General features: G+C 37.0%; 1 protein-coding gene across 1 annotated transcript in view; it reads left to right on the forward strand.

Moving 5' to 3' along the window:
• The window catches only part of LOC121298802 (glutamate receptor ionotropic, delta-2), a 611,129-nt gene that overhangs the window by 521,712 nt on the left and 64,011 nt on the right, over window positions 1–25,406 (forward strand). The window contains exon 13 of the mRNA XM_041226028.1: window positions 6,616–6,811. Within this exon, the coding sequence (XP_041081962.1) occupies window positions 6,616–6,811 (196 nt within the window). The remainder of the gene's footprint in view (window positions 1–6,615; window positions 6,812–25,406) is intronic.

Consider the following 25,406-nt stretch of genomic DNA (forward strand, 5'->3'; position numbering starts at 1 on the left):
GAGCTTGAGCAATTACATCACATAGCCACTGTCGCCAACTTCATTCTGGCGGGTTAGATTAAAAAGAATGATTTCAAAAACGTATTTTATTTGCTTGTGAAGAAAATTTAGACCATCTTTATAAGTGAATATATTATGTGTCTGGGGTGGGTCAAAACGCGGAAGACTTAATGTCATGTAGATCGGCTGGGGGGAAAAATCAGGGTCTGGGGTGGGGGGCCTATAGCAAAATGACTACTCATCTTAGGACTTGTGCAATTTGTGTTTCATAGTGCAGTTATTACACTTATGTATACTTTTACTGTATTTGAAACTTAGATAAATGCTTATTTTCTATGTAAAAATGTACTTTAAATATTAGTTGATACAAATCAGCACAATTAAATAAATGCAGTTCAGTACAGTACGGTATAAAATTAGTCATACGTAAATGTAGGTTCAATGCTGTTATTGGTAAGTCTGATGTGTTCCTTGCTAACATCAAGCTGTTATTACTAGTGTTTCAATTGAAACCATTATGAATATTTGGCCATTATAAAATCTGTATCATTTGACAGTTCATTAGAAAATAAATAGAAAACATAAGGTATTCAGAAGTTACTCCCATGAAATTCAATTGAAATTAATTTGAGTTTGGCTGTTTTAAACATGTAAATACAATAACCATATCCTTAAACACCAGCTAAGTTAATATAAAAGTTGGTAACATATTTAAATATAAACATGTTAATCCTAATTAGATGAAGGATTTGTTTTGTATCATTTTGAATCCCATTCATAACTCTGAAAATCATATCTGAGATGTCTAGCAGTGATGGTTAATTGACCCTGCAATCCAGCAAACTTCTATATTAAGTAGTAATATGACTACCAATTAACTATTCCAATGCTCCAAGGCACCAATTATATATTTTACAAATGTGTACACATTTTTTTTAGGTCATTTTAGCAATAATTATGCCATAAAATCCAAACCTGAGGGCTTCTTCATTTTAAAGATGGTTGTGCTCATTTTACTCTGCCAAGAAAATCCTTCAAAGATTTTTAAACACAGCACTGTAAAAGCACAATCTACTAATTGGATGTTTTTTTGAGAATTGTTAAGAATCCTGTTTATATGTCACTAAAGACAGGCTAGCAACCACTTATCTTGCTTGTATTATCCAGTTTATTAAACATGAACACCATGTACTGTACAGTATTTAAAAATAAATGTGGCGTACTTTGAGATCGTTAGTTCTGTTTAGGGTGTTTAAAAACAACTTACTTAACTGGTAATGGCATATACTGGTGTTATAATTAGGTCTGATTAGTATACATTTGGAAAATGACTTACCATAAGATTTAGTTATAAGCTGTGATTGTCTGCTATACCACGTAACAGCTTTTAAGTCTGCATTCACACAGGGTCCGTTTCAAACGGACTCATTCTGGTTCGGTCAGTTTGAAACAATGTATCAGTGTACTTTCTGTTCACACTTGTCTGCAAGCAAAGAGGCCGTTCATTTGGATGTGAACTAAAGTAGTTTTTTTTGGTCCTTTTCCATTTCTTTCAGGACTGAGACCATTTGTGTTCACAATGCAGTTTTCAGGCAAACTGTTTTGTTTATATGGTGTGTGTCAAGGAATGTTTACAATATCCTGCAAGGCATGTTGCAAGATGGCAGCTATTGATGTATTGCTCTGGTTTTTAATATAGCATTGTGACAGGATAGCGTTGTGGGCCCAGGTGGTATCAGCAGGCAAGGAGACAAGGAAGCTGCAGTGTAAGCGCGGCTGTGCAGTTTAATCAACAAAAATAAATTAAAAAGTCTAACACAGTTGAAACACTGCTCACAGAGCAAAATAAAAGGTTTAACAAAAACAAGTCACAAACACAATAACAGAAACAAAAATAACCAGCTCAAGGGCCAAAACAAAAGTTTTACAGAACTGTTCAGGCTGGGCAGTGCCTTCACTGACTCTTATCCCAAACACAGAGTAACAAACTTCTTCACTCCCAAATCCCCTCCACCAAACAAAGGATTGTTCTCCCTTTTTTATACCATGTGGCTGGAGCCTATTTATCAATTATTCAATCAGCTCCAGCCACATTCTCACATGTATTTTGGCAGGGATCGGAAATTAACCCCATCCCTGCCAACCACCACCAAAACACCACAAAACAATATTTACAGGCAGGGCCCTGCCCTGCCACAAGCATATTTTAGAGCCTTACATATCACTGTGGAAGAAAGCACTGGGGTGCACTTCTCTAATTGAATGAATATGGTATTGAATGCCTACAGTAAGACATTAATGCAGGTTATGCAATTCTGCATAATTCTCCTAGTCTGAATTAAACAAAGTAATTTAAGAAAAGACTGAGTATATTTTACTATTTTTGTGAGTTTTGTCCAGTTCAGATTTGATTTTAGTGTCAGAGCTTTCTCCCACTGTCCAGATTTCCGCGGTAAAAAACTAGGAGTTTTTTTTTTTCTTCAATTCATTTACGGCGTAGCAACTCCTGAATCCATTAAAATAACAGTATATAAAATAACACAATACTAGTTTAGAAATTAAACAGGTTAATTTATTGCAGATCATAATAATTCATTATTTTCTTTATACTGTCATCTAGTCAACACATGTGAAATGTACAAAAAAAAACAGATTTTAAAAATAGACCAACTATTACCATTAAAACATATGCAGATAATCAGAATGATTAAACAAATAATCCACATAATTGTTTATTTTATTTTTGAATGGTGCTAACATAACCTATTATGTTACTCTGCTATTAACTTTTAGAACACACTGATGCAGTTTTGTACTTAATAACAATAATAAAAAAATACAATAGCAAAACCAGGACGATGAACAATTTTACTGTTTTCTGACCTAGACAACAAATAAGGCTGAAACTGTGACAAACCCAGTTTTCACGGGATGTCTGGTAAGTAACCCTAATGTAGTTAAAAATGTCTTTGGGAGTTTTTTGCTTTACTTGTTTCCTCAGAATATGAACTAAACTACACACACAATGTTTACTTCCTTGTCAGATTACCTTGTATAATTTGTTTCCTATGTGCAAAAGGACAGAGTCCAGCAATTTTTCACATTGAGGTTTAGCAAACGAACCAGACTCCGTGCGTTTACAAATGGACTGAGACCACCTCTTTAGGTGGACTCTGTATGATTAATTTCCCAAGCAGACTTTGTTGTTCACACTTTGTTGTTCACATCAAACGTACCGAACCATACCAAAGTCCAACGGTTAAAACAAAAATTTCATGATTGACCAAGAAAGTTTCACATTTCATCTCTGTTTTTACTAAAATGTGCATATATTATGCATGCTGTATTTTTTCTTGTTTCGTACTTTTCCCTCACTGACATTTAAAGTTGCAATTTAAAAATAAAACAAAAACAACATTCTTAGCAGTTTGAATTTTATATAGTTCCTATAGAAAGTCTACAGCCCCTTAAACTTTTTTCACATTTTGTTGTGTCAATGCCTCAGAGTTTCATACATTTAAATGAGGATTTTTTTTCCTCTTATCGATACACCATACTCCACATGGTTAAGGGGAAAAAAATTATATATTAAAAATACAAAACTGAAAGATCATAATTGGATAAGTTTTCACTTATACTTGGTGGAAGAACATTTGGCAGCAATTACAGCTGTGAGTGTTGGGTTAGGTCTCTACCAACTTTGCACACCTAGATTTGGCAATATTTGACCATTCTTCTTTACAAAACTGTTCAAGCTCTGTCAAGTTCTTTGGGGATGTCATGCCACAAATTTTTGATTGGATTTAGGTTGGGTCTCTGACTGGGCCACTCAAGGACATTTACTTTTTTGTTCCTTAGCCACTTCAGTGTAGCTTTGGCTGTGTGCTTTGGGTTGTTGTCATGCTTGAAAGGTGAACTTCTGTCCTAGTTTCAGTTTTCTTGCAGAGGGCAGCAGGTTTTCGTCAAGGACTTCTCTGTACTTTGCTCCATTCATTTTCCCTTCTGTCCTGACAAGTGCCCCAGGCCCTGCTGACATCCCCATAACATGATGCTGCCACCACCATGCTTCACAGTAGGGATGGTGTTCTTTGAGTGATGTGCTGTTGGGTTTGCACCAAACATAACGCTTTGCATTTAGGCCAAAAAGTTACATTTCAGTTTCGTCAGCCCACAAAACATTTTGCCGCATGGCTACAGAGTCTCCTGAGTGTTTTATTTGCATACTTCAAACAGGATTCAAAGTGGGCTTTCTTGAGTAATGGCTTCCTTCTTTCCACCTTACCACACAGGCCAGATTTGTTGGGTGCTTGGGATATTGTTGTCACTTGCACACTTTGACCAGTCTTGGCCATAAAAGCCTGTAGCTCTTGGAAAGTTGCCATTGGCCTCTTGGTATCCTCTCTGATCAGTCTCCTTGCTCGGTCATCCAGTTTGGAGAAACGTCCTGATCTAGGCAGGGTCTTGGTGGTGCAATACACCTTCCACTTCTTAATAATCGTCTTGACCGTGCTTCAAGGGATATTCAAGGCCTTTGGTATTTTTTTATACCAATCCCCTGATCTGTGCCTTTCAACAACTTTGTCCCGGAGTTCTTTTGAAATCGCCTTGGTGCTCATGGTTGAGTCTTTGCTTTGAAATGCATTACCCTACAATTTAACACAGCTGGAGGCCACTTAACTTGATGTGTGATTTTGAAGGAGATTGGTTACACCTGAGCTAATTTAGGATTGCTATTACAAGGCAGGTGGGCACTTATCCAGCCAAGCTATTTCAGTTTTTATTTTTAATTAATTTTCTACAAATTTCTAGAATATTGTTTTCATTTGGAAGTTGTTGGGTAGGATGTGTAGATAAATGAATATATATATATATATATATATATATATATATATATATATATATATATATATATATATATATATATATATATAAATGCATTTTAATTCCAGGCTATAAGGCAACAAAAGGTGAACATTTTGAAAGGGGATGTAGACTTTTTATGGTCACTGTATATTTCAGGGGTCAGTTCAATTTAATAGTCACATATTTCTAAGTAGGTTATATACTGACTGAATGGGTGTGTCATACCCTGTTTATAAAAACATTTTCAAAATATTTTCTAGTAATTTAAAATAATGAGGTTTTTAATAAAGCAGAATCACACCCATAGCTTTTTTTTTTTTTTTTTAGTGGCAGAAATGGGCTTCCATAAATATATGTAAGCCTGATAGTTTAACAAAAAAAAAAAATAATTATCATCATTGCGTGCAAGTCTTCCCTTACTCCAATGATTGCATTTCTTTTTTGGATACAGTTTGAACATTAAAACTATAATACATGCAATGTAAACACATGCTCAGCCTGAGAACCTCGGGGGACTGGGCAGGGCCAACAAGAATTACCTTTGACATATTATCCTCACTAAACAGTTAAGAAAAATAGCAGTGTGGTAATTTCAGTGCTACCTCTAGCAGCACAGAAAAAAATAAATCATGAATGTTGTTCTCATTCAATCCTGGGAACTGCTAGCGGTAACTGTAAAGTTGCTTTCTGACTGAAACATACCTGTGCTGGTAATGTCACGTCGCCCTGCGAAACAATGCGAAACATTTTGAAAACTACCCCACTGATAATGAGACTCTAGATAGTATATATATATATATATATATATATATATATATATATATATATATATATATATATATATATATATGTGTGTGTGTGCATATGATTTTGTAAACCGCAAATAGCAATTTATTGCAAAATAATATATTTCACACAATAAACCACTTAAGGAAATCATATAAAGTCATAGACCACAATTTTTAAAAAGAAATTGAAGCATTATTTTTAGCTTGTATTTGAGAATCAAAAAATGCCACAATCTAATAAAATAAAAAAAAAATAAAGTCTAGTTGCATGTCTAGCTAATAATCTCCATAGTAATGTTCTTAAAATACATGCTTGTAAAACAAATGACAATCTCAAGTGCTACTCAAAATAAAACTTTAAACAGATTACTCTCCAATAGTGTTATATCAGTGTTTGACAAAGTGGATGTGTTCTTGCAGAGCTCCACATGTCACTCTGGTCTAGACAGAATGTACTGTGCTCTGAGAAACTGTTTCTTCAAAGGACACTAACTGGTTCACCAAGAAATAGTCAGGGGAAAAAACTGCAGTTTACTGCAAAATTTGTGAAGCATAGTAAAGAAGAATGGGCTGTTTGGATGCAAGGGTGATAGATAAGGATTTTAATGGCAAGTAAGAGGCTAAACAGTTTAGTGCACAAAACAAAGGTAAGAAAATAAAAGTTTCATACCTATCCACTTTTACTTTAATGCATCTAACGCTATACATTTCAGTGGCAAAAATAAGGTACTGACAAATTAGGTTTTTTACTTTTTTTTTTGGCACTATAACCTGGGAAAAGATTTGAACTGCTTTGCTATTAAATGTATCATACATTTTTATATGCCGTAATTTAAAACTTAAATTCTGAGGGAATTATTGCACAATGACCAGTAACTTTATAAACCATGATTGAATATCATATAAAGGGTGGGCTGTCTGGCTTGTTCTGTGTATGCTTACTGTTGATGGAATCCCTCCTCAGGTCTCTACAGGACCTCTCTAAGCAGACAGACATTCCGTACGGCACAGTGCTGGACTCTGCAGTGTACGACCACGTGAGGACGAAAGGCATGAATCCTTTTGAGAGAGACAGCATGTACGCCCAGTTGTGGAAGATGATCAACCGAACCAGCAGCGCTGAGAACAACGTTGAGGAATCCCAGGAGGGCATTCGGAGGGTACATTTATTTTTACTTTAACTTTTACCATAGTTTCTAAAGATTAGTTTGATATGTCATTTTATGGATCTCTCATGTTTTTATAATTTATATATTGTAAATAGTTTGCACTGATAAAGACAGAAGGGAAGTCTGGGGCCATATCTAGCACTGAATCTTGCACTCTGGTTTTTGTATGGCTGTCCTGTGTTAGATACTGTAGACATAAAGATAACATCATTTTTACGTTTACAGAGTACTCATCCTCCTAAAAGATTATTCAGTGTCATGTAAATGGGTCACAGTGACTTATTCAACTGGTCCCACTGTCACAACATTTTTGGTTGTTTATTGAGCTATAGTTGTTGTGCGTTGGAGGATGACATAGTACCTTGTTAAGTTTAGAAAATTAGAACTCTACAATACACAGGAAAGTCACTTGGCTTGGGGTATATATCCACAAGTTCCAAGTGATGGGTAAGAATGATATATTTAAACATTGCCCATGGGAACACTGTTGAACTGAGGCCTCAGCTCACTTAATCACCATTGTATCATTGTGTTGTTTTCCCCACTTCAAATTCAGCTCTTTGTTGGCCACAGAATGTGTTAATATACTGCAAGCAGCTTTATGCCAGCCCCCTTTAGACTGCCAACAGCATTGTCAAATTTCTTCCTTAGATACAGGCTATAATCTTTTAACAAAACAGGGCACTCAAGTGCCATATAATCAGCTGCAAATCTTGTTTTGGAAAAATAAAAATAGACTACATCCAGGATACTAACCCTAACAAAACTGAAGCTAAGTAAATAAATCAATAGAAACTAACCCTTAACCCTTTGCGGTCCTATGTCAGACCAGGTCTGACATAACAATTTTTCCTGTCCGACATCATCAAAAAGATGTAAAGCACAGGTCTCTACTTGTTTTTTCTCTCGGAAAAAGCTGAGTGAGACCGACAGGAGCCAAATGAAGCCGAAATAAAGCATATCTGAGCAATACAGTAGCAGAGGATTTATCAGTACACACGTCTATAAAGAGGAATGTGAAAAGTACTGCGAACCAGGGGTGGGGCTGGGCTGGAGATACAGTACTGATGTCCTTTTGCAATGCACTGCCTTTTAAACCTGTTTTACTCAGAAAAAAAAAAAAAATTAAACAGCGTGTGTAAAATAAACAGCACGTGTGAAAATAAATGGCCCTGACGCATCTGACAAGCGTTGGATAAATTGACTGCAAAGGGTTAATATGATATAACTCATTGTTTAGAGTCATGTTTCAATTCATAAGAAATAGGAAACAATGTGAGAATCAAGTATTTTAATCGTGAAACAATGCATTTTGCATGGTGGTTGTGTTCCATAAAATTGTCGATCTGTTGCGATAATATTGGCCACACTAAAGGTCACATTCCTGGTTTAGACCTGGAGCAAGCTGCTCTGGCTGATATCATGTGTAGAAGCTGAAAGAAAGGCTTATAAATTGGGTCCAACTTGATGCGTGCTTTCTTTTGAAGGTTTAATGAGACATTTAAGAAAAGTCAATAAGAGCAACTTGCTCTGCACTATTAATTTTAATTTAACATGATTTCACCGGTGGAGCAACGTGCTGAATCCAGAGTTCATTATATCAGACAAAATACTCTTTCAAACTTTATTGTGTGTGTGTGTGTGTGTGTATGTGTGTGTGTACATATATATATATAGCGAGTCCCCACACAGCACAAATGTTCTGAGGGTGTGTGAGCATCCTCTGATCTTACAAGCCTAAAGCCAGAATTGCTTTTACACCAAGCAATCCCTGATGGTTTCCCATCCCCCATCCCGTGAGCGTCGGAGCCAATGTGATGCCCCCCTCAGGGTCCCCGGCAAAGTTCAGCCTCTTTGCACAGCCTTGACGCAAACTGGCGATGTCCAAGCTGTGTGACTCATCCTGCGCTCCCAGGGGCAGCGCTTTAACTGGATGAGCCACTCAGGGACCCTTGATTGATATTTTTAGTGGTTGAATTGCTTAGTTCAGGAATCATCAAGACTTCAAATGAGTCATGCTTGTGTTTTTATTAGAAAGTGTTTGTGTGTACGCATATCAATTTGCCCTGTATATTATTTAAAAACACTTCGTGAAAAAAAAAAAAAAAAAAAAAAAAATGCTAAACAAATGGCTGAATCATTGTGATGCAAGTCACATTCTAGACATCTGAAAAAATCTCCTTTTCTAAGGCACTGTTGCTTCAATTTGTTTTCTAATACATAGTTGTTACTAAGCAACCTTAAGAATGAGTTGAAATACCACAAGATTTAACAGTTGTTGGTTGCTGGGAGAACATGATGATTCAAATAACGTTTCTGTTTCATAGCACTGTTGGTGGCACTTTTTCTAGGAAGACTTAGGAAGACTGAAGAAGTTAAAAAATAATGAGAGATATAATGAAAAGGGTATATACTGTAACTGTTCCAAAATGTGCTAAGCAGGAAAGAATATATGGAGCACCTGCGATTAGAATGACTACGTTTAACTTGACTTAACATCATGCGTGCAAAATGATTCAGATGAATAATCAAGTGCAACAACTGCCATGTTTCAATCTATTGCTAACCCTCATATGTGCAGGATACTCAAAAAAAAGAAAGAAAGAAAGAAAGAAAGCTGACAATGATTCGGGTTCTGCTGAGATTCTTCTAAAAAATGTAATCTTGGGAGTTCTGTGAGATTTATCTGGCACCAAAGAATGGTTTAGGTGATGATCAGTTAATAGCGAAATGGCAATGGTATGTTTAAACTGAATTCAGCATATTTAAAAAGCTTTAGCTTCTGCACCTCCAGTTGGACATGGCTCTGAACTTGATGGAATAATGCAGCAAACTGGCCTCAAGCTAGGCAGTACTCCATTGCAACACTTCTCACTGTTGTGCTATGATATTGGTTAAAAGGGACAAATTTGTATCCATTACTATTATCAAGTATACTGCTAGGGCAGCAGTATTTCAGCTTTTAGCATTGGATACCCTTTATGTTATTTTGCTCTCTCGAGATGTCACACACTATTTGTGTTTGCCACCCCAGACTGTTGTGAGAATGTGTAGGTTTTAAAATGTTTCTGGAAGTTTGACTGAAATTAATCATCCAGTACTTCCAAATAATCAATGAAGATTCAGATAAAATGATACCATACAAAGTCAAGTAGACAAACAGTTTAAGTTGTGCTTTCTTCAGTGCACTTATCTGTGAGCAAATGGACCGAGTTCGTTTGGATGCGATGGGGTTAGTTTTTTTGGTCCTTTTCCATTTCTTCAGGTCAGAGTTTGTTTGTGTTCACAATGCAGTTTTCAAGTGAACGGCTCGTTTATATTGTGGGTGAACCAGATGTTTACAATATCCTGCAAGGCATATTGAAAGATGGCAGCTATTGATGTATTGGTCTGGTTTTTAATATAACATGTTTTAGATTATTACCTATTGCTGTGGAAGAAAGCACTGGGGGAGCAGTTCACTAATTTAATTAATACATGTATTGAATGCCTACAGTAGGAAAATAATGCAGATTATGCAATTCTCAATGGTTTGTCTACTGTCAGCATTAAACAAAGTAATTTCTGAAGAATTTCTGTCAGCACTTCAGTTTCTCACATTGTCCAGGTTTCCAGTGAAAAACAGAGACTTTTTTTCTTCAATTCACGCCATACCAACTCTGAAGCTGTTAAAATAATAGTATATAATAACACAGTAATAGTTTAGAAATTAAACAGGTTAATTTTTTGCAGATCATAATAATTACTCCTGTTCTTTTTATATTGTCATCTAGTCAGCACATGTTAAATGTACAAAAAGACAGATTTAAAAAATAGATCAGCTATTACCATATAAACATGTTATACACATAATGAGAATGATTAAACAAATAATCCATATCATTGTTTATTTTATTTTTAAGTGGAGCTAACACAACCTAATACATTACTCTGCTATTAACTTGTAGAGCACAATGATGCCATTTTGTACTTACTAAAAAAAATTATATATATTAATTATATATACACAATAGCAAAACCAGGGCAATTAACAATTTTACTGTTTCTGACTGTGAAAATCCCAGTTTTACTGTTTCTGAATGTGACAATCCCAGTTTTACTGTTTCTGACTGTGACAGTCCCAGTTTTCACGGGGTGTCTGGTAACCCTAATGTAGTTCCCAAAGACATTTTTAGTTTTCTGCTCAATGTTTGCAGTATGTGATGCTGAAATTGTTTAAATAAAATATAACTGTATACTTTATTGTTAGACTTTCATCTAATATAATCAATGTGCAAACTACATTCTCCCCTACAGTTACCTACCTGTACCTACTACCTACAGTTATTTCAGCTCTATGGAATGTATAAGCTCAAAAGGGGCCTTAGTGAGAGCCTCCAGTACCACGGCTAGATTCCACTCGGGGAGGGTATCTCTTCTAGGGGGACGCAGTAGCTGAGCACCCTTTAGAAACCTGTTCATCAGAATATGGGCTCCCGAATACTGAGTCTATGGGGAAGTGGCATGCAGATATAGCTGCCTGGTACACTTTCAGTGTAGAGGGGGACCTACCTGCCTCTAGCAAGTCTTGCAGAAACTGTAAAATAATCGCGATGGGGTGGTAGATGGGGTCATGACCTCTGGCCGTACACCACTTGAAAATACCTGAGGGAAGTAATAAAGATGGAGTGATGCACAACCTCCAAGTGATGATGACCTACACATCCAACCTGAGTTGGGGTATAGTCTGGTCACGCAGAGGAGTCGAAGAGTCAGCAGGTCCGGACACGCCTGTAGACATCCCTGTGCATAAATATGCTGGAGCTCCGAGCAGTGCACTAGCCAACGAATGGCCCAAAGTGCTTTGTACGCTTTCCCGCTGAGTTTTTATAGTTTTTTCTCTTTTTAATTTGATCTTTGTGTGAACTATATACACTTATATATATATATTATATATATATAATATATATATATATATATATATAGAGAGAGATATAGAGAGAGAGAGAGAGAGAGAGAGAGAGAGAGAGATAGAGAGATAGATATATATATATATATATATATATATATATATATATATATATATATATATATATATATACAGATGCTTTTAATATGTAACACCAGCTATATTTGATTATATTAACCTGGGTCAAATATGTCCCTCTTAGCAGCATATTAGATTATCTTTTCAGAGTGTTGTCAATGGGCCAAATGTGTGTTAACAAAGTATTGGACAAAGACTGTAGGGGTTTATCATAAGCCATTGAATAAAACCACTAAGCATACAGTGGCCAGTCCAGCTATTTTTATTTAAATACAGGCTATAATGAACATGTTAAATATAATAAGAACATAAGAACATAAGAAAGATTACAAACAAGAGGAGGCCATTCGGCCCATCTTGCTCGTTTGGTTGTTAGTAGCTTATTGATCCCAAAATCTCATCAAGCAGCTTCTTGAAGGATCCCAGGGTGTCAGCTTCAACAACATTACTGGGGAGTTGATTCCAGACCCTCACAATTCTCTGTGTAAAAAAGTGCCTCCTATTTTCTGTTCTGAATGCCCCTTTGTCTAATCTCCATTTGTGACCCCTGGTCCTTGTTTCTTTTTTCAGGCTGAAAAAGTCCCTTGGGTCGACACTGTCAATACCTTTTAGAATTTTGAATGCTTGAATTAGGTCGCCACATAGTCTTCTTTGTTCAAGACTGAACAGATTCAATTATTTTAGCCTGTCTGCATATGACATGCCTTTTAAGCCCGGAATAATTCTGGTCGCTCTTCTTTGCACTCTTTCTAGAGCAGCAATATCTTTTTTATAGCGAGGTGACCAGAACTGCACACAATATTCAAGAGGAGGTCTTACTAGTGCATTGTACAGTTTTAACATTACTTCCCTTGATTTAAATTCAACACTTTTCACAATGTATCCGAGCATCTTGTTAGTCTTTTTTATAGCTTCCCCACATTGTCTAGATGAAGACATTTCTGAGTCAACAAAAACTCCTAGGTCTTTTTCATAGATTCCTTCTCCAATTTCAGTATCTCCCATATGATATTTATAATGTACATTTTTATTTCCTGCATGCAGTACCTTACACTTTTCTCTATTAAATGTCATTTGCCATGTGTCTGCCCAGTTCTGAATCTTGTCTAGATCATTTTGAATGACCTTTGCTGCTGCAACAGTGTTTGCCACTCCTCCTACTTTTGTGTCGTCTGCAAATTTAACAAGTTTGCTTACTATACCAGAATCTAAATCATTAATGTAGATTAGGAATAGCAGAGGACCTAATACTGATCCCTGTGGTACACCGCTGGTTACCACACTCCATTCTGAGGTTTTTCCTCTAATCAGTACTTTCTGTTTTCTACATGTTAACCACTCCCTAATCCATGTACATGTGTTTCCTTGAATCCCAACTGCGTTCAGTTTGAGAATTAATCTTTTGTGCGGGACTTTGTCAAAAGCTTTCTGGAAATCTAAATAAACCATGTCATATGCTTTGCAATTATCCATTATCGATGTTGCATCCTTAAAAAAATCGAGCAAGTTAGTTAGACACGATCTCCCTTTCCTAAAACCATGTTGACTGTCTCCCAGGACCCTGTTACCATATAGGTAATTTTCCATTTTGGATCTTATTATAGTTTCCATAAGTTTGCATATAATAGAAGTCAGGCTTACTGGTCTGTAGTTACCTGGTTCAGTTTTGTTTCCCTTTTTGTGGATCGGTATTACGTTTGCAATTTTCCAGTCTGTCGGTACCACCCCTGTGTCAAGAGACTGCTGCATGATCTTGGTTAGTGGTTTGTAAATTACTTCTTTCATTTCTTTGAGTACTACTGGGAGGATCTCAAACGGCCCAGGGGATTTGTTTATTTTAAAAGCTCCTAGTCCCTTTAACACTTCTGCCTCAGTTATGCTAAAGTTATTTAAAACTGGATAGGAACTGGATGACATGTGGGGCATGTTGTCAGTATCTTCCTTTGTAAAACTTGTGAAAAGTAATCATTTAATATATTTGCTATTTTTTTTCTTCATCTACGATTTTGCCATTTGTATCTCTTAAACATTTAATCTCCTCTTTGAATGTTCGCTTGCTGTTGTAATATTGGAAAAACATTTTGGAATTGGTTTTAGCTCCCTTAGCAATGTTCATTTCTATTTCTCTCTTGGCCTTTCTAACTTCCCTTTTGACTTGTGTTTGCAGTTCTGTGTACTCTTTCTGCATACTTTCTTTTTGGTCCTTTTTTAATCATCTGTAAAGTGCCTTTTTTCTGCTGAATATTTTTTTTAATTGATCTATTAAACCATTTTGGCAATTTAGTTTTACATTTAGATTTGTCTACTTTAGGGATATAATTGTTTTGCACCTCTAGTACTACATTTTTGAGACTTTTTTAAGTCTCATATTATCTGTACTATGCTTGGGATAAGCCTAACCTCTCTGTGTTTCTAAAAAATCTCCTGCACAAGCAGGTTTCAGACACCCTGTTTACCTGCCAAGGCTAGTTGTTTACTTGTTGATATGAAACTCTATTTTAAGCGTTGTTCCGAATTCACAGCTTAAGTCATTTTTTGGCCATATTCAAGAGATGCTTCGGACCAGTATCTTTTCAGATAATAAAAAAGCTTACATCCTAATTTTTATAACAAAACTCTCATTATTTCTTAATATAATGAGGTACATACTCCTGTGTTTCTTAAAGCACCTTAATTATCATTCAAGGTTGGCAAATCCCGATTTTAAGAGCCAACACCAAATCCTGTTTTGAGGTGCCTAGACTAAGCCTTATCTTTTGAAGTTCTAATGCCCTGCCAGAATTATACTGTGAGTCTAAAACAAACTTTTAATTATTTCACTTTTAAACTCTACAGTTTCCCTGTAAATAAATACTTCTGTCTATTAATGCAGTAAAAAATAAATGCAACACCGTATTTTTTGCTCACAGACATCATCCCAATTAAAGTCGCTACCTTCCTGATAAGAGCTTTTACTGTTGGCAACTTATCGAATTTAAATGAAATGCTCACTTTAGCTGCTAAGTTTTCTTTAATTTCTATAATATAATGAAGAGAATGGACATTACACCATATACTCCCTTATTCTGTTACCAAAAGTTATTTGGTTAGTTAATTTTGCTCATTATAGAAAAGCCTTGGATTCAAAACTGCTGGTTACCAGCAAGCACTTTCCATGCCCAGCACCACTCTGCTACAAGTCAGTCAAGAAGAGGTCAAAAAAATTATTTCCCTTCATTGGCTTACATTGAAACATAACACTTCCTCTGTTATAGTAAAACATTTACACTTATATTCTCTGTGAATTATTCTAGAATACCTGTGTTTAGCTTAGACTACTTTTAGATCAAGCTTACTTTGTTTCTAAATAAGAAACTTGGCTGTGAATCCATTAGACTATAGGCTTGTTAATATTGAGAAATATAGCAGCATTATTAAGACTTTTGTTACTACTATTTTTATTACATTAAAGCCCCAAACAGGCAAAAACACTTGTTAGTTCAAATATGGTGTTTCTAATTAATTCAAACATATTATTTGTCTTCAGAGAGTTTATTTCATTTTGTTCCTTTTTAAATCAAAACACTTTTTGAAAACGTCTGTGCTTAGTTGCAATACAATCAGATACGCATAACATAGCTTTTTTTTTTAGTTTTAAACATTTGTTCTGTCTAGAAAGTGTTACTTTTTCATTTGTTAATTTTAATATTTAACCTATGTTTAGTTCCCCCCGATGCCTGCTTTTGCCAAGGTTACAGTCTTCCACACGCGATAGTGCTTATCAATTTAAAGATAGGGGAGGTCCTAGTTTTAAGTCTGACCAGCTTCTAAGATTTTGTACACTCTAATAACAAAGGCAAACAGACAAGCTTTTTTTTCTAACATTAAAACATTCAGTTTTATTAGTTCAAATCCTTGTAACCTGTTCATAATTTTCTGCAATATTATTTATGCTGGTTTTCAGTGGTGGCTGGTGGCCAAAATCTTTGGGTGTTGACACCTCAGATGTAGCTGACAGGGTGGTGTCCAGGGGGCTGACCTCAGTGGTAGATGCATCTAGTAGATCTGTTTCTTGCTGGAAGCGATACAAAAAGTTTGCAATGTCTTATCGTGGCAAACTTTTCAATTACTTTGTTATTAAAGTCAGGAATGTCAGTCATTGTGTCTTTTTCAATTGATAAAATGGCTAAAGCATTTAATTGTTAAGTCTTCATGCTGTTTCTCAAGAAGGCTTGTATCCGTTTCAGTGTTGAGAAGCACCATTCTGCCTCTGTTGTAGTTATTGGAGTGGTAATAACTATCTTCAGCAGTTTTGTAATCTCCGGAAATGTTTAGTCCAAGTTGTTATATATCATCAGTTCAAGTTCATTGGATATGCTTGAACTGTTTCTTCTAGTACATTGTCTGGAAAACTACCTGATACTCATCAAAACGGTCACTCTGCAGCAATTTTGCAGCAATAAGGTGCTTTCTGAAGGCAAACAGTTCCTCGGCATGAGAGAGTACGGTGTCACAAATTTTCAAGGCAGCTGTATCACAATATTCTGTGGTATTTGGGCCTCCTCTTCTTTTTCACATTGGTGGCAGGTTCTCAGGGTGGCTGGATTCTAGTGTTCCAACAAATGCTCAGATGTCCTGAATGCTTTCAACAAATTGAGTGACAGCTGCATTAGCATCAACAGATGTTAGTTTCCCATAAAAAATATCCACTTTTAGCACTATCATTTGGAACAAGTACAGGAAGTACAGAAACTCTGTCATTGAGGCTACTGCAAAAACCATTTGCTTCTCTCTAGCAGATGTTCACGCTATTCAAATACTGTCCTCACTGCTCGAATATGAAAATTCCACCTGGTTTGAGGAGCAGTTGGAAGACTTTTCTTTGGAGAGCGAGAGAAAAATGTTGAAAAACCAGACAGAGTCTGAAAAAAAATTTGAGCTTCTGAAACTTGACTTGCTGCTTGACCCATTATTAGATTTAGTTGATGGGCATAGCAATGGACATAATGTGTATTTGGATATTTGTCCCTTACAAGCTTCTGGACCCCACCATTCTCGCCATGCATCACACTAGTTTCATCATAGCTCTGTGCAATTATTTTAGCCTTTTCACTTTCTTCTGTAAATATGGCATCTAGCTGTTGCATAATAGCAGTGGAAATAGCTTCAGCAATTCCATGTTTCAACTCAAACCCCCCCAAAAAAATGCTCAACAACACGTCCAGTTTTGGGAACAATGTACCTAAAAACTAGTACACTTTTGGAAATATTTTTAATGTCACTGGTTTCGTCCACTTGAATAGCAACATAATCAGTCTGTTTCAGTTCTTTCACAACATTTTTCCTGCAAACCTCTAAAATGCAGCCAGAAGTTCATTTTGAACAGTCTTTGAGGTGCCTTTACAGACTGTGGCCATCTTCAAGTGTGTTTCCATGGCTGGGTCAATCTGTAAAAAAAAATCTACAGTCCAAGAAATACACCAGGATTAGATGATGATGTTACATCATGACTTCGTAGGGCCAATTCAAAAGCTCCACAGAACTTTATACACTCAATGATGCATGTAAGTATGTGCCGGTTTTTAGACAATACTTCATTGTGCTTCTTTATGGTGTTTTGGTAAGCACTGCTAAGTTGGACAGCAATGTTCACTCTACCTAACATACCTAGACAGATTTCAGATGTTTTATGAACTCTAGAAACCTCATGCTTCTTTGATTTGGAGGACAGATGTTGCAGGTCTGTAACTCCAGTTCTTGACCATGCTTTCACTTGCACAACCCCATGGCCTCGGCTTATACCAGGCATTGTTAAATGTTCGAGTGTATACTCGTCCTGCACTAATTTTATGGGAGGGCTGATTTGGAGTTTCTGCACTTCCTAATTCTACTGTATTCATGTATTGCATTCTTAGAATATTAAAACCTGGCAATATATATTAAATAAAAAACACATGAAATGTATTCAAGTTTAAGGTGTCCCTAAATCCAAGTTCATTAAAATTATTATTATTATTATTATTATTAATTATAATAATAATAATAATAATAATAATAATAATAATAAAATAATAATAATAATAATAATAATAATAATATTTAAATATTATATAAATATGACTTAAATTTAATCCAATCCAACTCAAGAACAGAAAACAATAAAACCTTAACTGGAGGTCCTAATTAAGGCCATTCAATGAAAAAAACAAATGTAATCAACAAGTAGATTTAAAAAATGTACTTTCAGGAAGCGGTAGATAATTAAGAAGAAATAAACCTGACACGGATCGACAGGATTTTAGATGTATTTATTAACCGATTTTCTTAAACAGCCAGTAGTGGCAGAAAAGACATGATCTAATATTTAAAAACGTATAGAAAAAAATGTTAAATAAAGAAAAAAAGACCTGACTCAGAAAAACTATATAAAATATTATAAAAATAAAATACACATACTGTATGCTATATTTAATAACTGATTATGCTAAACAGGTAGTAGTCGGTACTTGGTAAATTAACAGCAAAAGTGCCGAACATGGGAAGAAGCACTACTTAAGAGCAGCAGCCTCGGGAGAAAACGGGATAATGGCGCGAAATAAAGGCAAATTGAAACTATGAAAACAACAATGTATGTGGAATGTGAAATCAAATGTGAAAATAAAGATAGACAAAGATGGACAAGAATAATTAGACTTTAGATACTTTTAGAATAATTAGAATAGCAATATGGAAACAGCTTAAACATGTTCTGTCATTTTGCAAAGCAGCACTATGCAAGACTGAGAGACAAAGTTTTGTGCAGTTTGTATTTAGCCTTGGTTATCTTGACACATGCACACTGATTGCCTGGTTGCCGTGTTCGCTACCAGGCTGCGCTAAATCCAGACCTTTTTAAACCAATCATAACCAGTCCTGGCTCATAGCTGGTTGATACTGCGCATGTGCACAGTGAGTTTACGTGTTCGCATTTCTGAGCAAACACAGCCCGTCTTCAGTCTATTAAACGGATGGGATGAGCTGCATTGTTGATGTGCCAGTGTCACATGAGTGGGGGAAATGAAATTCATGTCACCCAGACGATGCAAAGCACAATTAATTTACAAAAATGCTGGGGGTTCAGTGAACATGCGAACACTGTTGACCAACCGCCACTGCTGGTTTTATATTCTTTAAAACACAATTGCAAGTGCAATTATTACAATATTTTGACAGTGTTAGGTAGTACTGAACTTCTCTCATTTTTACCTGTGATATGTTCTTTCAACAATAATAATCTTATTTGTATAACAGTTTAACTTTTGCTAATTAAAAAATATGCTTTTGCCTGATGAGAGGTTTGGAACTTTCACCATGCCGGCCTGACCTTACACCTTCATTAATAATATGTTTCTACTGCTATACTACAATAAACAGGAATGTGGACTACATTATAACATTTTTTTTTTTTTTTTTTTCTGAATAGTGTGTTTTAACAATTTGTTTAATATTTATGCTGACTTTATATTTTTTTTTAAAATACATTAGTCATTACAATATGTGTTGCAGTTTTACAAATGTTCAATTTGTATCCCAAAGATCAGCCTGCTTACGGTAGCTGTGACAGCCTTGGGTCAGTTTCTTCTCTCAATGAGTCTGTCAAAGCCACCACAGGTACAAGTGACAGTCTTTAAAAGCCTGATACCTGCAAAAACTTAAATCTTGTTAGCTGAAATAGACTGGGAGAATGAGACGGTGTGCATAATCGTTGTTTACAACAGTGAGCACCCACGTGAGGGCTGCCTGGGGTGGCGCTGGGACTACTATCCGAGATCACTGCTGTTTTGGAATCCCACATCCGGCTCCCTCCAGACGTTGTGGATAGGCCTGGCTGTTAGCTCTCGTGGAAGCCTGAAGGCGGTACCTCAGGTCATCACACAGTGCAGTGGGGATCGGAATCCGGGTACAGGAGGGGAGCCTTGCGTTCTTGGTGAGAGTGGTGCAGCAATTCCTCTACCACTGGTCCAAAGGTATGGTCAGGGGAAGTAGGGGCTGCTTCTGAAGGAAGGAGCCGCCTTCCCATGAGGGCGCGATCAGAATCGCATCCTGGTCCTCCTTCCGGGGCGACTACCGGTGCAGACAGGGTCAGCGCCGGAGGAACGGTGTTCTCCCTGAAGGTGTCGGCTGAAAGACAACACACGCACACATCAATACTGCACAGGCAGTCACACTCATACGACGGACAGCCAAGAAAAAAGACGACCTGCAACACAAGCGAAGCAGATCCATAAGAAAGACAAATGGAGCCACTGATTCCACGAGAGCGGCAAGCCAGCTCTCAGCATGAATGCAAGAAAACTGCAGTCAACTCAGAGGAGCTCTTTCAAAACACAATCAGGTTAGTGACGTGTACCTTACTGTAGTGAGAAGCAAAAGAGGAAGTGAGCTCTGCGGAGCGACTAGTTATTCCCTTTGCAGACAGGACCGAGGATGTCAGTCCACTGAGGGGCCGATTGGTAGCTCTGACATAAAATGCTCAGCGAATATCTACCTAAAGTAGGCATATTGCAAAAGTATTGGTTGGTGGTCATCTTCAAATCGAAAGGGAACATGATGTTTTCATTCTTTGTATATGTGTTTTTGTAAATCATGGTTTGCCTTAATTGTTTGTAGCATTTCTGCTAACTTATACAAACAATCTTTTCCTTTTTTCAATGTTCCGGGCATCACACAGTTAAAAATCTCATGAGAAACTCAATAAGGCTATGCATATTTTGTGTTTTGCTGGCAACGCAGTTCCAGTCTGTCCTGTGTAGACAGGATGGTAAATTTTCATCACACATGTGAGTCAAAGTTCCAGACTACTATTTATCTGTGGCCTTGCCACGTGACTTTATGGCTTAAAGGGTTACAGAAACATATTACTTTACCTTTGCTGTATCCCATGTTGTCTGTATCACAGAAATATACAGTGTATATTTAAACATATTCCTGATCATGCCATCATTGATCATAAATGTTGAATACACTTCTCAACTTTTACTTGAAAAGATTTGCCAGAAAAAAAGAAAATGCATCTTCTAAGCATCTATGTATCCAGACTGTTCTTTTCCCACCTTCAGCCATTATTATCAATCAGAGCAGTAGTATTGTTGCAGAAAGAAACATCAACTGATGGTCATAAGACAAATTCATTTCTCCTGGTGAACAATCCTGAGAAAAAAGTGTGACTTTTATTTTCAGCCAATTTATGATGTGTGATAAAAATATCAAAACAGTCACAAAATATATTGTTGTCAGACTACATGAGATACAGCAAAAGTAATGTGTTTCTTGTAAATACTGCAGGGGGTTCTGGTTGGTATTTTCTTATAGACTACAAGTTACTATCTACCAGCATCTGATAGATTGGAGAGAAAAAATGAAAAAAATTGAAGCTCAATCACTCCTGTGATAGTGATTTCTGCAGGGGGTGATGTCAGACCAGAAACAGACATCAAAACAAACAGGTAATGGTGGAGCAAAACTGAAACGCTTTTAAATAAAACACTTACAAAACAAAAGAGCACGTTGGCCAATCAAATAAACAAATAAGTATCGTGGTGGTGTATAAACCAACACGCTTAGCAATTGTTATATTTTCAGTTATTTCCTGTCTCCACTCTCGTTCTCTACTCCGAACACTCTTTATCCGAACAAGAAAAGATGCAGGTATTTTATATTCTGGCCGTGGGGTTAACTAGCTAGTAATTACCTTATTACCCCTCGGTCATAGTCTGCACGAGTTTAATAAAGATGTGTGACTGTCAGCTAGTTAAATTTGATCAATCACGCATCCTCACAAGGTTTTTAAAATAAAAAAATATGAAACAATAACAAATAATGGCTGCGGCTTTTTGTCCACACCACAAACAATAATACAAATGATAATATAAACAAAGAGGCGGGACACTCCGCCACACATGCCCTCCTTGTGCACCCATGGAGTTAAAGGCCACCTCCCCCCTTAGTCTCAAGGTCCCGGTTAAAGTCCCGGCCCAGGAACAGAGGCAGCCATGTGTCCTTGGGTGGCGGCCATGGTGGGAGGTCCTCCTTCCGTCCCAACACTAATGGCCAGGCTGACTGTGCACGAACTGCTGCCAGTGGGGGGTCTCCTGACCTCCCCTCCTTCTTCATAGCTAGCAGCTCCCCTTTCTTTGGCACTGGCCACAGTATTTCCTGCCATGTAACAGAGCTGACTGTGACCCCAGGCAAAGCAGAGTAGCAGGTGACACTAGCAGTGGACTCCCGGGAGTGCTCTACTCTCCCTCCAGCGGTGGAGGTGGGAGATGCAGACAGTTCTCCCATGGCAGTGGAGGCAGAACCAGCAGGTATTCTCCCCTGACTAGTGGAGGTGGGAGCAGCAAGCAGTCCTCCCATGGCGGTGGAGACGGCGCCTCTCCCTCTGGTGCTGGAGACAGTGGTGGGACCTCTCCCTCTGGCGGTGGAGACACAACAGGGCCCCTCCCATATCCTCAGCCAGGTAGTTGAGCACCATGGCTGCGATGTCTGGGAGGGATGCTGGTTGGTGTTGCTGTTCCCAGGCCTCCCAGGCTCCCCATCTACTTCCCATTTTTATTTTTTAAATTTTTTCCTTAACAAAAACACCTTTTCTTCCAAAAAAAAAAAAAAAAAAAAACCTGCAGTACTCTCTCTGGTCTGACTCCTAGAGGTGCTACCCCACTTCTGGAAACCATAAATGATAGTGATGGCTGCAGGGGGTGACGTCAGACCAGAAAAAGACACCAAAACAAACAGGTAATGGCGGGGCAAAACTGAAACACCACACCCCCTGACTTCTATTATATGCAAACAATAATAAGATCCAAAATGGAAAATTACCTATATGGTAACAGTATCCTGGGAGACAGTCAACATGGTTTTAGGAAAGGGAGATCGTGTCTAACTAACTTGCTTGATTTTTTTGAGGATGCAACATCAATAATGGATAATTGCAAAGCATATGACATGGTTTATTTAGATTTCCAGAAAGCTTTTGACAAAGTTCCGCATAGGAGATTAATTCTCAAACTGAACACAGTAGGGATTCAAGAAAACACATGTACATGGATAAGGGAGTGGTTAACATGTAGAAAACAGAAAGTACTGATTAGAGGAGAAACCTCAGAATGGAATGTGGTAACCAGTGGAGTACCACAGGGATTAGTATTAGGTCCTCTGCTATTCCTAATCTACATTCATTATTTAGATTCTGGTATAGTAAGCAAACTTGTTAAATTTGCAGACGACACAAAAATAGGAGGAGTGGCAAACACTGTTCCAGCAGCAAAGGTCATTCGAAATGATCGAGACAAGATTCAGAACTGGGCAGACACATGGCAAATGACATTTAATAAAGAAAAGTGTAAGGTACTGCACACAGGAAATAAAAATGTGCATTATAAGTATCATATGGGAGATACTAAAATTGGAGAAAGAATCTATGAAAAAGACCTAGGAGTTTTTGTTGACTCAGAAAAGTGTTGAATTTAAATCAAGAGAAGTAATGTTAAAACTGTACAATGCATTAGTAAGACCTCATCTTGAATATTGTGTGCAGTTCTGGTCACCTCGCTATAAAAAGAGATATTGCTGCTCTAGAAAGAGTGCAAAGAAGAGCGACCAGAATTATTCCAGGTTTAAAAGGCATGTCATATGCAGACAGGCTAAAATAATTGAATCTATTCAGTCTTGAACAAAGAAGACTACGTGGCGACCTAATTCAAGCATTCAAAATTCTAAAAGGTATTGACAGTGTTGACCCAAGGGACTTTTTCAGCCTGAAAAAAGAAACAAGGACCAGGGGTCACAAATGGAGATTAGACAAAGGGGCATTCAGAAGAGAAAATAGGAGGCACTTTTTTACACAGAGAATTGTGAGGGTCTGGAATCAACTCCCCAGTAATGTTGTTGAAGCTGACACCCTGGGATCCTTCAAGAAGCTGCTTGATGAGATTTTGGGATCAATAAGCTACTAACAACCAAACGAGCAAGATGGGCCGAATGGCCTCCTCTCGTTTGTAAACTTTCTTATGTTCTTATGTATTAATTTGCAACAGCTGAACATATAGGGCCCTCTGAAAAATTCCCTTTACCTTTCTACTTCAAAATAGGACCAATTATTCTTTACAGATGAAATAATTATTTGGACTCCACTGTAGATTGTAATATGTCTGTTTTGGGTACTAAAATCTACAGAACATGTTCTATTAGTGTAAAACTGCTTCAGTTCCTTCTTTGAAATTAAATACAAAATAGTAAAATATGATTTTTCTGGAAAATACTTTAAAGATAAAGACATACTCTTCTTGTTTTGCTGTCAGGCATCTGTGTAAAATAACCCTAACATACACTTCTAATGTGCACATAACTAAGTAATGTATGCCTGTAGCTAAGTGTATTGCAAGAAAAATGACCAGTGCAATGTAATTACTTTGCAGTGTTTGGGTGTTTGAACATTACCATACAATACAAGTGCAACATGCACTGTTCTGAAAATCGACCCAAACTGGATGTCAGGTTCGGATACCCAACTATTAACTAAGAACAGAGTAGGAGAAATAAAACATTAACACAATGTACCCTCTCGCCCCATTGTACCACCTAGAAAGTGTTTAATAATTTCTCGAAATGTATATTTTTGAGTCTTGTATGTCAGAACTACTTTGCTATGAATTATTTTCACATTACTGACTAAAGAAATAAAGACTAAAGATAACAAACACTTGACACTTGTCTATCAGCTGCTTTTAACATGGTTGACCATGACATACTGCTCATCATTTGAGGACTTGTATAAGCCTCGACGACTCTACAATGTCATAGTTTGAGTCATATGTGACAGGCAGAACACATCATGTGAGTTTTGTAGGGTTCTACAGGGTTCTGTTTTGTGTCCGCTACTTTTTAGCATTTATATGCTGCCACTTAGATACATTGGCATGGAATGTTCTACCACTTCTATGCTGACAATACTTAGCTGTATATCCGAGTTGGCAAGGAGGATAGTGTTACTAGTGGCTAGTGTTAGACACTGATCTAATTTAGCTTACTTAAATTCTATCCAAATAAAGAATTTAAAGTCCACTGTCCCCATCCATCCAACACCAACAAAAGGCACAAAAATTGCTGTACTATTTAGCCAAAATACTTTTTGGATTTTATTTTGAGAGAGAGAGAGAGAGAGAGAGAGAGAGAGAGAGAGAGAGAGAGAGAGAGAGAGAGAGACATTATACAGCTCGTATTATACCATTAGAAAAAAAAAATCTTTATTTAAGTCTCACCCGTTTGTTAATTGTTGCTCAAAATTAACCCAATAATTCAGACACATTAAACAGTATCATCCACAATGGGGCAAAACTAAATTCAACTAATGAGCTAAATAAAATAAAAAAAAAAGCTGAAAAATAATTAGGAATAAAATCTGATAAAAAAAAGTAAGATCATAAACAAATATTACAACCTGTATTACAGAACTGTTCCTCCTGCTTCTCTCTTTTGATGCTTATTTTGTGGGTGGACGCATCAAAGTGTACCTCCTATTTTTAAAGGTGGCAAAGTGGCCAA

Source organism: Polyodon spathula, chromosome 2 (assembly GCF_017654505.1).
Source record: "Polyodon spathula isolate WHYD16114869_AA chromosome 2, ASM1765450v1, whole genome shotgun sequence".
Taxonomy (NCBI): domain Eukaryota; kingdom Metazoa; phylum Chordata; class Actinopteri; order Acipenseriformes; family Polyodontidae; genus Polyodon; species Polyodon spathula.